This window comes from Bufo bufo, chromosome 6 (assembly GCF_905171765.1).
Source record: "Bufo bufo chromosome 6, aBufBuf1.1, whole genome shotgun sequence".
NCBI lineage: Eukaryota > Metazoa > Chordata > Amphibia > Anura > Bufonidae > Bufo > Bufo bufo.
This window is the reverse complement of record NC_053394.1, coordinates 281,686,471-281,703,596: the sequence shown is the minus strand read 5'-3', so window position 1 is coordinate 281,703,596 and position 17,126 is coordinate 281,686,471. Positions and strand designations below refer to the sequence as shown.

The following is a 17,126-nucleotide window of genomic DNA, read 5'->3' as shown; positions in this document are numbered from 1 at the left end:
ATAAATGTTACTTACTCCACATTTTTTGACCAAGGTGGTGGGTCACTCATAGTCATGAAAACACAATTTGTTAAAATTGTTATCATAATAAAAAAATTGAATATTGTGAAGATGAGTTAAGGAACTATAAGCAAAGACAAAAGGTAGTGCAACTATGTGTTGAAATATTTATTTTTATACTATCTGATTAGAACAGGTTAGAAGGTTTTACTATTTTCCTGAACCAGCTCCACTCATGTCCATAGGCTATGTCTGGTGTTGCAGCGCTGAAGTGATGGGTAAACATGGCGGGCGGGTCTCCGCTGTTTCAAACAGCAGAGACCCGTGGCTAATTACCGCGACTGGCAATAATGCCAATCGTGGTCATTAAAGCCTTTAGATGCCGTGATCAAGTGTGGTCACGGCATCTAAAAGCTCAAAAACCTAGAAGCATGTCCTTCTGGGCTTGTTACCGACATCCTCTGCGGCTAATAAGGATGCTGGTAATTGAATTCAATATGCTGGGTCTCTCTGAAGAGACCCAGGGTATTGAAGCTGCAATTATTATTTTCACCAGCAGGTGGCAGGCCAACATAAGAAATGAGCAATTCTCCTCTCATCATGGATCTATAAGAACCATGATGGTTTAGAATAAAAAAAAAAAAAAACTTTTGTAGCCTCAAACATGAGCTACAATACCATAAAAAAGTTTTAAAAAAAATAAAAATATATTAAAAAAATATCTAAATTTTAATTACCCCCTTTTCCGTAGAATAAAAAAATAAATACATAAATATAAACATCATGGGCATTACCGCTTCCAAAAACACCTGTACTATTAAATTAAAAAAAACATTTTTCCAGTACGGCGAATGGCATAACAGAAAAAAAGGCCAAAATGGACGATTTGAAATTTTTTCATCACTTCTCTTATCCAAAAAATATAATAAAATGTGATCAAAAAGTCATGCACACTCCAAAATGGCATCAGTAAAAACTACAGATCGTCCCACAAAAAATTAGCCCCCACACAGCTCAGTAGATATAACTTTAAAACAGTTAAACATATGTGGTATGGTTGTAATCGTACTGACTCAGAGAATGAAGGGCACAGGTCAGTTTTGCCACAAAGGGAACGCCGTAGGAACAAAACTTGTAAAACGGTGGAGAAATAGATTTTTTTTTTCCAATTCCACCCCATTTGGAATTTTTTCCCCGCTTCCTACTATGTTGTATGCCATATTAAATGGTGGCATTGGAAAGTACAACTTTTCCTGCAAAAAATAAGCCCTCATATGGATATGTGAAAGGAAAAATAAAAAAGTTATAGCTGAAGGAAGATAGGGAAGAAAAATGAAAACGCAGAAACGAAAAAACCTCCGGTATCCAAGGGGTTAAAAGATTTTGAACTGCAATACCATTTTGGTTACTACCCAACTGACACTTGCTGTGTCTTAGCCGTAGTCTGTGTCCAGGGGGTGTAAGCCCAAAACACAATAAATAGTAAAGGACTGCCACCTGGTATTTGCAAGTAATCTTCAATGATTTATTGCATCAGCTCAATATGAACATTTGAGAAAGGTTCATAACAAGCCAAAACGTGATATGACTTGACCACCCCAATAAAACATTGAAGATTACTAAAGGCCCTTTTACACTGCCCGATGTTTGAACTAACTATTGCGAATGAACATTCGTAGCAAAACGCTTATTTATTGGGTAATACAGTCATTAGTTTGGGGCAGCAGATCGTGCTGTCTAACCAGCACTCTGCTGCCCACAAACAACGCAGCTGTATGAGGACAAGCCATGGCATTAGCGACCACTCATCCCCATACTGTGGAGGGGATCACTGCATGTAAATTGACCGCTCATCTCCACTGACAAGCAACAATTGTCTGATCCATCAGGCAGTGTAAAAGGCTCTTTACAAATACACAGTCACAGTCCTTTTCTACTTATTCAACTGCAATACCAGACACAACCCATTCTCTGGAAGGAAAAAAAAAGTAGAGCCATATCAAACAAACCCTAAACTGCTTGTCTGCACTAAACTATATAACTAACTATATAACTTTACTAATGAACAATATATATAATAAACTTGATTCATAAGGATATGAGTGGATCAGCACTTTGATAGCTCCTCTTCTTAATAGATTGAAAGCGTCCAGTAGGTACAAGGCTTTGGTGGCAGTGAAACGATATATTGCTTTGCCCTTACTCAGGACAATGAATGTCTGTGGGAAGATAAAACGAGATAAAACATTGAGCTAAAATGCAGGACATAAAAGCAATTATCTGTAGTTACAAAAAGGCCAATAAAAGTTCTAAAATGAGCCATACTTACAATGAAGCAGAAGTTTAAATGGAAGGGCTACACAGAGCAGCAGAGGAACCAATGTGACAGGGCTCTACCTTCATACAACCTGTCCCCATATTATCTAATAATAGGGCAGCACAGTGGTTAGCACTGGTGCCTTTCAGGGCTGAGGTCCTAGGTTTGAATCTGACCAAGGACAACATCTGCATGGAGTTTGTATGTTCTCCCCATGTCTGCATGGGTTTCCTCCAAGTACTCCAGTTTCCTCCCACACTCCAAAGACATACTGATAGGGACCTAAGTAACTTTCTAAGATATCCCATTGGTGCATACAGCAACTTTCTAAGATACTCCATTGGTGTATCTTATAAAGTTGCTGGTGAGAATTGTGAATGCCTGAAGGTATGACATGAAAGATAAAAATTTTACAATGTGCCCACAAGAAAACAGTATCCCTAGGGTCCACAGCCAAAAAACATGACAAGCATTCACAAGTGATCTGCAAATTGCTGTGTCTATGCTCTTGGGTCCAATTGTGGCTGATCTTTGTCAATGGAACCAGGGCCCAACAGAAGATCATGTCCCCCTCTCCAGTCTCTGTTAGTTTAAAACCCCCAGTCATACTGTACCTATGAACTCTATTCCTTAAAAAAAAGATCCCCTGCCAACATAAATGAAACTACTAGTTCTAACTCCACAGCATCATGTCAACCAGACCCAGAAGATCCATATGTTACCTTTTGGTTTCTATAAAAAGGATCCAAATCTTCTAGGGGGACCCCAAAAAGCTCTGGCGGTGGATCACCATAAATAAGTGGTAGATTTTTCCCAGCTTCCAGGCCATTGTTGGGTTTAAGTACCACATCTTCAAGAACCTCAATCTGTTTGGCTTTCCGGATCTCTTCCTCTTCAATTCGCTTTTCTATTCTTGCAATGCTCTCTTTGGTAAATCGCTGCAGGCTGTCAGGGCCGGGAGGAAGCATTTTGACGGCCATATTGTCATTCTGTATTTAGGAGTGGTGAAATATGGCTTGTTTGCCTGGGAGTCTAAAACTCACAATAATAAAAATAATGAATGTTCTGTACCATAAAAGTCATAGAAACTAGCAAGAGACATATTAAACAATATAAGGTAACTACAATCATAGTACAGTACAGAATACACTTTCAATGCCATGGAATAGTAATTGCCCTTATATACAGGGCATGGTACAAGGCAAAAATGTGGATCATTGGCTCAGTGGTTAGCACTGGTGCCTTGCAGCGCTGGGGTCCTAGGTTCGAATCTGACCAAGGACAACATCTTTATGAAGTTTGTATGTTCTCCTTGTGTTTGCGTGGGTTTCCTCTCACACTCCAAAGACATACTGATAGGGACCTCAGATTGTGAGCCCCATTGGGGACAGTTGGATGCTAATGTCTGTAAAGAGCTGCGGAATATAGTACCGCTATATAAGTGCATAAAAAATAAATAAATAAAAATGTAAGCACAGAAGAGCAGCAGCAAAACTGTATACTAGTAATGACCGATTGTAAGCGATCCCTGACATTGATCTAAGTCTCTTTACATGGCAAGCAGATTAGTAAAATTATAAAAGTACAGTGTAAAAGCTGCCCCTCATCAAACTCCATCAGCTCTGTCAATTCAACTCCGTCTAGTCTGCGAATCAGATGTGGAGAACTCCAGCCATTCTTAGGGCTGTTTCACATGAGTGAATCCATTGCGGGCATCACGCTCCGTGTGTGAGCCTGATCCTCCGTTCTGGACTTGCAGGAGCGCACAGCATTATTATGATTTATAATCCTATGTGTCTCTGCTTGACCTTACTTCTACAGGGTCATACTGATATAAAGGTCAAGCAGAGACACATAGCACTATAAATCATGATAATGCTGTGCGCCACATGTTCAGGTTTCTTGATGCTTTTTTTGAAGACAAAACCAGGGGTGGATTAAAAAAAATTAGAACATTTTATCTATCTTTTATAATTTCTCCTTTTATGATCCACACCTATTTTGGCTTCAAAAACTGCATAAAAAAGCCTGAACGTTTGACAGCACCCTTAGATGGCATGAGTGTAGCTATAGGCAGTGCAGAGGAAGTAGTAGTGGCCTCCTATGGAAAACCCCTTTCTGAAATTAAGCTCAGCTGCTCACTATTGGTCCAGCTTCAGAAGATCAACTGATATTGCCAGGAAAAATTACTCCTGGTCAATTTTAGTACTACGTGCTAGTCACCGAAATGATAGGCTGAGCCAATCAAGGCAACAGGCTCTATTGTGAGTAGCTTTCTACCCTAGATCATAAAGGGGGTCCCAAGAAGGGTGATGTTCATGTGGCATAATTGAGTATATAGTAAATGTATTGGGAGAGATTTATCAAAACTGGTACTAAGGAAAACTGACTTAACCAATCAGATTCCACCTTTCATTTTCCCCCCACAGCACTGTATATATATATATATATATACAGTATGTTATTTTTAATGGACTATATAGGGATGCATTCACATCACTGTTTTGTTTTCCATTCTTCTGATCCATCAGAAGAACATACAAAAACGGATCTGTTTTTTTGAGATTTTGAGCATCAGTTATGCTCAGTTAGCATCAGTTTGCACAAAAAAATAATTGATCCGTCTTTTTTGAGCATCAGTCATGACTCATGATCAGTTTTGTCAGTTCTGTCAGAGATTCGCTATTTTAGACAGGAGAAACGGATGCAAACTGATCACAACAAATGCTCAAAATAACAGATCCGTTAAAAAAAATAAAAATGGTTCTTTTCTTCTGCTGGTTCAGAACAACAGAAAATAAAACGGTGATGTGAATGTACCCTAAACTAGAAGATTTTAGATACGTAATATGGAGTTTAGTACTTTCCTATATAGAAAGGATATGTCTTAGATCCTAAAGAAGTTCATGGAACCAGGGGTGGCCTAAAAATTCTAGTATAAGGGCAGGGGATGTCTAGAAAGGGTCCACAGCTCCTTTGGTCAATTATAGCAAAATCTGTGAAATAAATTCACACTGTGGTTACAAAATGGGAAAAAAGTTCCAGTTGACAGGATAACTATATCCTCATTTCACAGCAGACATTGAAATTATTAAGTGCTGTCATTTCTGGCGCCTTATGCCCCATCGTATTACCTTTCACCCCTAGGATATTTGGTGAAGCATAAATCAGTTTATACCCTTGCTTACGTCTCATTCAGGGGAAAGTGAGGAGCTCTTAGCACTGGGCCGCTCTGAAGCGATTCCAGGCATAAGGCTGACTCCTCAGCTGCCATCCCAGATCACCCATAAGGGGAGTCAGGTTTCGGCAGCCTGATGACTCTGTTCATTCCTTCTGAAGAAGGAATGATGCATAAAGCAAGAGATGCCTGAGGAGAGCAGGGAGAGTAAAACAGAGCACAAACTAACATCCGGGGTCCCAGAACCAGCCCTCCCTCTTCTGCATACTCCATCCCATTCCCTACTATTTTACACACCTAAAAATGTCCTTGCTTCCGCTTCTAACTAAATTCAATCTGGAGCTGGAATTATCCTTTCTCCTGTCGGCTGGATTAGCTGTGAACTGATACCTTCCTTCAAACATTATAAAACATGTGGACTAGTGCCAGTCCTTTGACCTGTTTCTTCCAAGCTACTCCTTCAAGTTCTTTTTTTTCTTTTAAGGACATCTTAGACCATCTGAGATCATCAATGTGAACTTTCATCATATCATTTAGAGGGGATGTGTCAGCAGGAAAGTACCTATTTAATTCACATTTTCATTTTAAACATTTCTTGTAGAATTATAGTTGTTTTTTTTGTTTTTTTTTCATGTCACTATCTACAGTTTCTTGATAAAATATTCATATTTTTTCACATTTTTTTGTGTTACACCAACCATCCTAAATGTATTTTATTGGGATTTTATATGATGGGCCAACATAAAGTTGCAAGTATGGGTGAAATGAAAAGAAAACAATACATGGTTTGCAAAATATGTAATAAAAGAATCTGAAAAATGTGGTGTGCATTTGTATTCATTCCCCTGTACTCCGATACACCTAAATAAAATCCATTGTGACCAATTGCCTTCAGAAGTCACCTAATTAGTAAATTGAGTCCACCTATGTATAATTTATTCTCAGTATAACTACAGCTGTTCTGTGAAGGCCTCAGAGGTTTGTTAGAGAACATTAGTGATTAAACAGGATCATGAAAACCAAGGAACACATCAGACAGGTCAGGGATAAAGTTGTGGAGAAGTGTCAAGCAGGATTAGGTTATACAAGAATATCCCAAGCTCTGAACATCTCACAGAGCACTGTTCAAGCCATCATTCGAAAATGAAAGGGGTATGGAACAATTGCAAAACCGACCAAGACATGGCTGTTCACCTAAACTGACAGCCCAGGCAAAGAGAGCACTAATTAGAGAAGCAGCCAAGAGGCCCATGGTCACTCTGGAGAAGCTGCAGAGATGAACAGGTTGGGTGGGAGAATCTGTCCACAGGGCAACTATTAGTGTACTCCACAAATCTGGCATTTATGGAAGAGTGGCAAGAAGAAAGTAATCTTTGAAAGCACACCATAAGAAATCCTGTATGCAGTTTGCCACAAGCCATGTAGGGGAAACAGCAAACATGTAGAAGAATGTGCTCTGGTCTGATGAGACCAAAGTTGAACTTTTTGTCCTAAATGCAAAACACCATGTGAGGTGGAAAACAAACCCTGCACATCACCCTGAACACACTATTCCCATTGTGAAACATGGTGGTGGCAGCATCATGCTGTGGGGATGCTTTTCTTCAGCAGAGACAGGGAAGCTGGTCAGAGTTGATGGAAAGATGGATAGAGCTAAACACAGGGCAATCCTGGAGGATAACCTGGTAGAAGCTGCAAAAGAGACTGAGGTAGAGGTCTACCTTCCAGCAGGACAACAACCCTAAACATACAGCCATAGCTACAATAGAATGGTTAAGATCAAAGCAAATTCATGTATGGCTCAGTCAAAGTCGAGACCTATATCCCATTGAGAATCTGTGGAAAGACTTGGAAATTGCTGTTCACAGACGCTCTCCATCCAATCTGACTGAGGTTGAGCTTTTTTGCAAAGAAGAATGGGCAAAAGTTTCAGCCTCTAGATGTGCAAAGCAAGTAGAGACATTCCCCCAAAGACTTGCAGCTGTAATTTCAGCAAAAGGTGTTCCTAAAAAGTATTGGCTCAGGGAAGCTGATTACAAACGCATGCCACATTTTTCAGATTTTTATATATTAAAATGTTTGAAAACCATGTATTGTTTTCTTGTCACTTCACACATACTTGCTACTTTGTGTTGGTCTCTATCACATAAAATCCCAATAAAATACCTTTAAAGGGGTTGTCTCACTTCAGTAAGTGGCATTTATCATGTAGAGAAAGTTAATACAAGGCACTTAATAATGTATTGTGATTGTCCATATTGCTTCCTTTGCTGGCTTGATTCATTTTTCCATCACATTATACACTGCTCGTTTCCATGATTACAACCACCCTGCAATCCATCAGTGGTGGTAATGCTTGCATACTATAGGAAAAAGCACTAGCATATCTGTGATCCCATGGTCCCGGCCGCTAGAGAGCATGGCGTTTTTTCCTATTGCCTGCGGCGATTATTGGGAAGGAAGCTCCTGCTAAATTGTCACTAGTGATGAGCGGCAGGGGCAATATTCGAATTTGCGATATTTCGTGAATATTGGGCGAATATCCGTCATAAATTAGCGAATTCGAGAATTTGCGATTATTTTCTTGTTTGCGAAAATCGGCAAAGTAATATTTGCGTAATGCGCGCTCACTACAGGCATGGGTCACTTTTGCTACATTTTCCAAGCTGCTAGAAGTTTCCTGAGACTGGAGAAAATGGTTGGCACGGCAGAACATTACAATAGCTTTATATGCAGATAGAGTTCTTCAATATATTCGCGATTGTGCAAATCGGCAATTAATGATGGGCATATTTTGGCGCAATACGTGCAACTTTACATTTTAGCAGGTCTGACTACATATTACTGATTGGTGCACTATGTATTGTTGTGACATCACAGCACTATGTCTGTAGCATGTATGTATGGACAGCAGAGAAACAGTAATTCCTATCACACTACCTAACACCCTGCACTGGAACCTATCAGCTACACTATATCACTATCTAACCTACACTGACTATCTCCCACTAACTATCTGTATTATATATATAAGCTATCTATATAATGTAATGACACAGGAAAGCACAGAGCACAGCAATGACACTGCTGTCTCTCTCAGAACTGCAAAAAACTGAAAAAAATGGCTGCAGGGGAGTTTCTTATATAGTAAGGGGTAGGCAACTTTCCTATTGGTTGCTAGGGATGTTGCTAAGCTCAGACAAAGACATTGCAGCCTTCTCATTGGCCCACAAGCAAGAAGCAGGGAGGGATCATGGGTTCAGATGAAAAAAATTCTAGAATATATAGCACTATAGCGAATACGAATATATAGCACTATATTATACATCTTAATGAATTCTCGAAGTGGCGATATTCGCGATTAAAATTCGATATTCTCGATCAACACTAATTGTCACGTGTAATGGGACCTTTATTATGATTGGAGTGGTGAAAAGATGACTGTTAAGGATGATTACATCTTCGGATCAGAGCATGGCACTGGTGTACTTTACCAATCGGAGGGGAACACACCAATCTGGCAAGCAGTTACACAGTAAGGCTGCTTTCACACTTGCGTTTTGGCTTTCCGTTTGTGAGATCCGTCATGAGCTCTCACAAGCGGTCCAAAACGGAGCAGTTTTGCCCTAATGCGTTCTGAATGGAAAAGGATCCGCTCAGAATGCATCAGTTTGCCTCCGATCAGTCTCCATTCCGCCCTGGAGGCGGACACCAAAAAACTGCCTGCAGCGGTTTGCTGTCCGCTTGACGAAACTGAACCAAACGGATCCGTCCTGGCACACAATGCAAGTCAATGGGGACGGATCCGTTTTCTCTGACACAATCTGGCACAATAGAAAACGGATCCATCTCCCATTGACTTTCAATGGAGTTCATGATTACACAGCTTAGAGTAGGGAAGGAACTGACTTTTTTTCTTTAAGATGTCCATCAGGTAAATGTCAGCCAAACCCACTGAAATTGGCAGGGTTAGTCAGCTGTCTAATAGGATCTCCTGAATCTCTTCCGACACCAGATGTTGGAGGAAGTTATTTCAACATGCCAGATAGTTTGTTCCCACTGGAGATAAGCTGCTGCCAAAGGGTCTGACGTTGGCTTATTCCCCTCTTCAAGTTATATGGGAGAGTCAGGATAAATATCTGCTCCTGAAGCCTCATTCACACGTCAGTGTTCAGTCAGTGATTTCCATCAGTGATTGTAAGCCAAAACCAGGATTGGAGCCTCCACAGACATAAGGTATAAGGGAAAGATCTTCACCTGTTCTGTGTTAAGAGCCGCAACTGGTTTTGGCTCACAATCACTGATGGAAATCACTGACCAAACACTGATGTGTGAATGAGGCATTATACTGTGAAGGAACACTAGTGCATATTTACATGCCTGCATCTGTATGAGTCGCTATAAAGACAATTGAACAGATATCCACCATAAAATGCTCAATATGGCCAATGCTTCCAGAGGTAGCAGTAACAGCCCCAAAGACCTTCCTTCCTACCACATAAGATGACACCATGTAATACGTTATAGGTGGATTTTCCTATCATAGACTGTCCATTTTAGGACCCAGATGTTTTAAGTTACAAATCTGATCCTACATTATTAAAGAGGTTGTCCGGGCTTTTTCTATTGATGACCAATCCTGAGGATAGGTTATCAATATCAGATCGGCAGGGGTCCGACACTCGTACAGCTGATTGGTGGGGGTGCCAGGTGTCTGACCCCTGCCAATCTGATATTGATCTCTGGAAAGGTCATCAATAGAAAAAACCCGGACAATCCCTTTAATGTCTTAGTAAAATATATTACTCACTTTTTTATTGTTATAGTTTTATATCTAGTGCTGGTAATATTTGGAGGCACACACATTTTAGAAACATTTTCTCTTGAATACTGAGGGTCATAAGAATAATTATGCTCTAGTTCAGCAGTTCTTTTGCCCTGGGTGTAGGTCATCTATTTTCTATTATACATCAGTTCCAGTTTGGTGCAGCTATCACAGGGCTTGCATGGGGAAGGAATTGCTATTTATAATATAATGTGTTCATTTGCTTTTAAAGACCACAATTGAAAAGCTTCCAAAAAAGCTGAAAATGATCTCCAACCAGTAAAGCAAAGGATAAAATTAAATAGCAAAACCAAAAATAAATATTATGTTTGATTTTAAAATGTCAAAAAGTGACCGAGGGGATATTCGAGATATTGGCATTATCTACATGTCTCCACTCCTGGTCTAAAGGCCTTTTTACATGAGTTCATAATCATAAAAAAAATGTGTTTGTTAGTTCAAATGTTCTCCTATTGGTGAAACTGAAGTGGGAGGAAACACTTTGAACATTGGTTTTTAATTTCCTGCCTCTGAACCGCAAGCGAATATTCACTCACCAAACATCAAAAAACACAATCCACTAGCAAATGAACTTGTTGAAGTGTTTCTAGTTTTACTATTGTGCAGATAAGAATTTTAATTAATTCCTATTTTCTCGAGGGAAGGAACAAAGGGTCTTTACACACCTTTCTAACACACCCTTTCCACACCTTCACACAATCCATTTTTTCCCCAAACCAAACCCCAACCACACAGAGATGTACCTCTAATGGAGGCTGATCACGCCACTGCTATGGGGGCGGTGGGGAAGAGGGGTCGGCATTAAAACAAAGGCCCCACCCCCTAATTACATTCAATACTGGCTCCCTTCCAGCTCCAGTCTACAATCACTATTATCAGTGGAGAAAACTAAAGGGTGATGATCGTCACAGGTCCTGTGCTTCTAGTAAAGGTAATGAAAAGAGAATGATGCAGTTCCCAGGCTTGGTGTATCTGTCAGGGCCTGTTATGACATTATCATCTAGTAAAGAAACTGCACAGAGAATAGTGTCATTCCCAGGTTAGAATAATACCTCGTACCTTTCAGCAGTACACTGCTCTCTCTCTCTCTCTATATATACAGTCATGTGAAAAAATTAGGACACCCTTTGAAAGCATGTGGTTTTTTGTAACATTTTTAATAAATGGTTATTTCATCTCCGTTTCAACAATACAGAGAGATTAAAGTAATCCAACTAAACAAAGAAAACTGAAGAAAAGTCTTTTCAAGATCTTCTGTAAATGTCATTCTACAAAAATGCCTATTCTAACTGAGGAAAAAGATAGGACACCCTCACATGTATTCCCTCTTAAATTGGCTCAGATCTCACACCAGGTGCACATAATTAGTAGATCGTTACTCTGCATGTTGAATGAGGCTTGCCCTATTTAAACCTCAGACATTTAGTTTGGTGTGCTCCTGACTGTTGAAGTGAGAGTGAGCACCATGGTGAGAGCAAAAGAGCTGTCAGAGGACTTCAGAAAAAAGATTGTAGCAGCCTATGAGTCTGGGAAGGGATTTAAAAAGATCTCAAAAGATTTTGAAATCAGCCATTCCACTGTCCGGAAGATAGTCTACAAGTGGAGGGCTTTCAAAACAACTGCCAACATGCCCAGGACTGGTCGCCCCAGCAAGTTCACCCCAAGAGCAGACCGCAAGATGCTAAAAGAGGTCTCCAAAAACCCTAAAGTGTCATCTCGAGAACTACAGCAGGCTCTGGCTACTGTTGATGTAGAAGTACATGCCTCTACAATCAGAAAGAGACTGTACAAGTTTAACTTGCATGGGAGGTGTGCAAGGAGGAAACCTTTGCTTTCCAAGAGAAACATCGAGGCCAGACTGACATTTGCCAGAGATAAAGTTGACAAAGACCAGGACTTCTGGAATAATGTTCTTTGGACAGATGAGTCCAAAATTGAATTATTTGGACACAACAGCAGAGGACATGTTTGGCGTAAACCAAACACAGCATTCCAAGAAAAGAACCTCATACCAACTGTGAAGCATGGAGGTGGAAGTGTCATGGTTTGGGGCTGCTTTGCTGCAGCAGGACCTGGTCAGCTCACCATCATAGAATCCACGATGAATTCTACTGTGTATCAGAAGGTGCTTGAAGAACATGTGAGACCATCAGTTAGAAAATTAAAGCTGAAGCGGAACTGGACCATGCAACATGACAATGACCCAAAACATACTAGTAAATCAACCAAAGATTGGCTGAAAAAGAAGAAATGGAGAGTCCTGGAATGGCCAAGTCAAAGTCCAGATTTGAATCCCATTGAGATGCTGTGGGGTGACTTGAAAAGGGCTGTACGTGCAAGAAACCCCTCAAACATCTCACAGCTGAAAAAGTTCTGCATTGAGGAGTGGGGTAAAATTTCCTCAGACCGATGTCGAAGACTGGTAGATGGCTACAAGAACCGTCTCACTGCAGTTATTTCAGCCAAAGGAGGTAACACTCGCTATTAGGGGCAAGGGTGTCCTATCTTTTTCCTCAGTTAGAATAGGCATTTTTGTAGAATGACATTTACAGAAGATCTTGAAAAGACTTTTCTTCAGTTTTCTTTGTTTAGTTGGATTACTTTAATCTCTCTGTATTGTTGAAACGGAGATGAAATAACCATTTATTAAAAATGTTACAAAAAACCACATGCTTTCAAAGGGTGTCCTAATTTTTTCACATGACTGTATATATATACAGTACAGACCAAAAGTTTGGACACACCTTCTCATTCAAAGAGTTTTCTTTATTTTCATGACTATGAAAATTGTAGATTCACACTGAAGGCATCAAAACTATAAATTAACACATGTGGAATTATATACATAACAAACAAGTGTGAAACAACAGAAAATATGTCATATTCTAGGTTCTTCAAAGTAGCCACCTTTTGCTTTGATTACTGCTTTGCACACTCTTGGCATTCTCTTGATGAGCTTCAAGAGGTAGTCCCCTGAAATGGTTTTCACTTCACAGGTGTGCCCTGTCAGGTTTAATAAGTGGGATTTCTTGCCTTATAAATGGGGTTGGGACCATCAGTTGCGTTGAGGAGAAGTCAGGTGGATACACAGCTGATCGTCCTACTGAATAGACTGTTAGAATTTGTATTATGGCAAGAAAAAAGCAGCTAAGTAAAGAAAAACGAGTGGCCATCATTACTTTAAGAAATGAAGGTCAGTCAGTCAGCCGAAAAATTGGGAAAACTTTGAAAGTAAGGGCTATTTGACCATGAAGGAGAGTGATGGGGTGCTGCGCCATATGACCTGGCCTCCACAGTCACCGGACCTGAACCCAATCGAGATGGTTTGGGGTGAGTTGGACCACAGAGTGAAGGCAAAAGGGCCAACAAGTGCTAAGCATCTCTGGGAACTCCTTCAAGACTGTTGGAAGACCATTTCAGGGGACTACCTCTTGAAGCTCATAAAGAGAATGCCAAGAGTGTGCAAAGCAGTAATCAAAGCAAAAGGTGGCTACTTTGAAGAACCTAGAATATTACATATTTTCAGTTGTTTCACACTTGTTTGTGATGTATATAATTCCACATGTGTTAATTTATATAGTTTTGATGCCTTCATAGTCATGAAAATAAAGAAAACTCTTTGAATGAGAAGGTGTGTCCAAACTTTTGGTCTGTACTGTATATATATATATATATATACACATATACACACATGCTGCATACATTATACAGTATAATAGATCCAGTGTGTACAGATATATAGTATATACAGCAGTGTATTGACATGTGAGGTACAAGGTATAATAGATGTAGTGTGCTAAGATATATAGTATATACAGCAGTGTACTGATATGTGAGGCACGAGGTGTAATTTATATCTCACATATCAGTACATGCTGGATATACTATATATCTGTACACACTGCATCTATTATACCTCGGCAACATATGTCCTGTGACGGCACAACTTCTTTTGCCCATTCCATTCTACCTTCTACCAGAAGGCTCTCTCCATCCAACTCCAGCCTCACTGCTCCTGTCCGGCAAGTCTCAAACAGATGTGAGACATTTAAATGGGGACAATGCTGCTGCCAGTGGGGAGGGGTGGTCAGGGAACAATACTGCTAAGTATTTTGTACTTCATGGGGGTATTTATTTGGCACTGATGGGGAGATATTTTGTGCTGCAATGTTGTATTTATATGGTGAAGTAGGGGAGGTATTTTGGGATCCACACTGGTATCAGACGCTGCTGGGAAGGTGTTTTGAGCTTTATCATGGTATGTGTTGCTGTTGGGGATGCTAACATGCATCCCTGACCATCTGATTGCACATTTTCGTATTCCATTTTTAATTCCTTTCTTGTATTGATGGTTTACATAGGAGCATGACTAAGTAAAGGAAAATTCACCTCCACAGTGTTCTTTGCATATAATTATTTTTATTCAATATCATATGTAGTCTGGTTGGGTTTGTGAGCCAGGGCTGTTCTATAATCCCAGTCTGGCCCTGATGGCATACTATATAACACACAGCAGCAAGCACAGTTCATGGAGCAAAGGGAGGGACCAGGGGTGGTTAAAGGGAGGGGACAGAAATGGGTAATGGGAGGGGCTATGAAAGGGGCATGGGGGCCCAATTTAGATTCTTGCTATGGGGTCCAGTGATTTCTATGTACGCAGAAAAAATGTGGGGGATTCAGTCAGCACAACCCTGTATGCAGGTGCACATCGCTATGGCGAAATACACATACAAACGCAAAAACACAAATGCAATAGCACTCTGCAACCAGCATTTCTATGTACGCTCCTGCAAACAGTCAATTATATTTTAGTGTAAATGCAACTGTTCGTCTGCCATTAATCTATTACACGATCGCACCCATGCCCATCCAAAGGGTCTTCGTTCAAATAAGAATTTTTGCTTGATTGAATCATTTATCTACCCTTGTGTAAAGGGGCCATCAGAGTTCCTCAAAGACAATACACTGTAGGTATTTCATTATAGACCCAAGAGGCAAGCAGAAACTTAGAGATCCAATTAGCCAACATGTACAGAGAACGTAAGACATAGTACAATCTATGAACAGGTGCTTGTATCACCCATATCATCATCATCTGAGTAACATATCTTAACGTCAACCCAAGCTCTAATTATAGCCTAGGAGAGGAGTATGATGTACAGTGTGGTCAAACAGGTGGCACTTGGTATGAGCGAGAAAAAAACATAACCTATCCATAGCTAAGAACATCTTAAGGTGTTTTATAACCTTGTAAATAGTTGTATTTCCTTATTTAATGTGGTAACATAGAAATGGACTGTACGCCGGCCTCTCTACTGACTTTTGGTTTCACTTATATTTATGCAAAATCAATCTTTTAAATCGTTTGCAAACAGAGACTTCCTTGATATAAGAGGCACTTTGGACCTCCTACCTCTGTGACCCTATCATGTCCTTAAAGAGGACATGTCCTCTCCTGACATGTCTGTCTTACTGGATAATTTTATGCATCTTTTCATATAACTCAATGTTATTCCATTCCTCAGTTATTGCACCTAGAACTGTATTCATGAATCCGTTAGAGGTCAGTTGTTCCTTAACGGTCTCACACCAGCAGCACTGACTGGACAGTGTCATGTAAGACTATGCAGGGAAACATCCTCATGGGCAAAACCCAGTTGCATATTCATTAATAAACACCTAGTAGTAATAAGTGAGGAATGAACAACATAGAGTTGTATGAAAAGATGCTAAAGAATCTTTATTGAAAGGGAAAAATTATGTAGTGAAACAGACATATTGGGAGTAGTGACAGGGCTGATCTAATAGTTATCCCCTACCCTGTGGATAGGGGATAAGTTAATATAACTGGAATACCCCTTTAATGTTGTAATTCATTGCTTATTTAAAAGGGTTTTCCTAGATATGTTTACTGATCGGTGGGGGTCTGAGACCCTGGACCCCTGTCGATCAGCTGTCTGAGAAGGCACCGGCAGTTACAATAGCGCTGCTGCCTTCTTACAGCTTTTGCTAGGCTATGGGACGTCACATTCATTGGTCACCTGGCCTAGGCGCAGCTCAGTGGTGAGCAGAGAGAAGACCGTGGCGCTACTGTGTGTGCCGGTGCTTTCTCAAACATCTGATAGTCAGGGGTCCCGGGTGTCGGACGCCCACCAATCAGATACTGATGAACTCAGCTCCCAACCGGCAGTCCCTGCCGCTCAATACTTCTCTCCCTCTCCTGGCTTCTCCAGATTTGGCTTGACAAAAGTCTATATTTGACAGAAACGTTGCCTTAAAGTATACGGCTTTTTGTTTCATGCTGAGAATAAACTTTGTTATATGGATTAACCTTTTTGTTATCCAATAAATGTGACTGATTGAGCATTAAGAAGTGTGCCGTAAACATACTGTTTGTTAATAAGTGGGCTGAAGAGCCCTCTTTGCAAGCACCTGGGACAATAAGGTATGAGGTACCATTACAAAGTCTCAGAAAAACCCTTTAAACGGTTAAAATATTATTTTTCTTGTGCACTGTAAATCCCTAAATGGTTGTGTATAGACAGCAAATAGTTAACTGACAGTCTTAGTGCAGTTGGCAGGGTAATGAGCTAGAGAGAGTCTTTGCTGAGCAGGCCTAGAGGAAGGATGTGTGTGTGAGCTACAGACAACTAGGTCTAGACCAGGGTTCCTTCATCCCTGAGACTGAAATCTGCCAGAGAAGTAACGGAACTGAGAGTACCCCTGAGAGAACCACTAAACAGGTTGTGCTTGGACACTAAGGTAAATGCTTGTTTATTGCAATA

At 40.4% G+C, this 17,126-nt stretch overlaps 1 protein-coding gene across 3 annotated transcripts in view; it reads right to left on the bottom strand.

Annotated features, from left to right (window-relative positions):
* Positions 1 to 17,126, bottom strand: part of SCN4A (sodium voltage-gated channel alpha subunit 4) — a 178,537-nt gene that overhangs the window by 121,660 nt on the left and 39,751 nt on the right. The window contains exons 1-4 of one of the 3 annotated variants that reach the window (XM_040435983.1): positions 11,693 to 11,705; positions 3,040 to 3,349; positions 2,101 to 2,219; positions 16 to 105 (exon numbers count right to left, since the gene is read on the bottom strand). In XM_040435983.1, coding sequence (XP_040291917.1) covers positions 16 to 105; positions 2,101 to 2,219; positions 3,040 to 3,297 — 467 coding nt within the window. In that variant the 5' untranslated portion in view covers positions 3,298 to 3,349; positions 11,693 to 11,705. Of the gene's footprint in view, positions 1 to 15; positions 106 to 2,100; positions 2,220 to 3,039; positions 3,356 to 11,692; positions 11,706 to 17,126 lie in introns of those variants that run through there. The other 2 variants (XM_040435981.1, XM_040435982.1) reach the window with 2 other exon arrangements.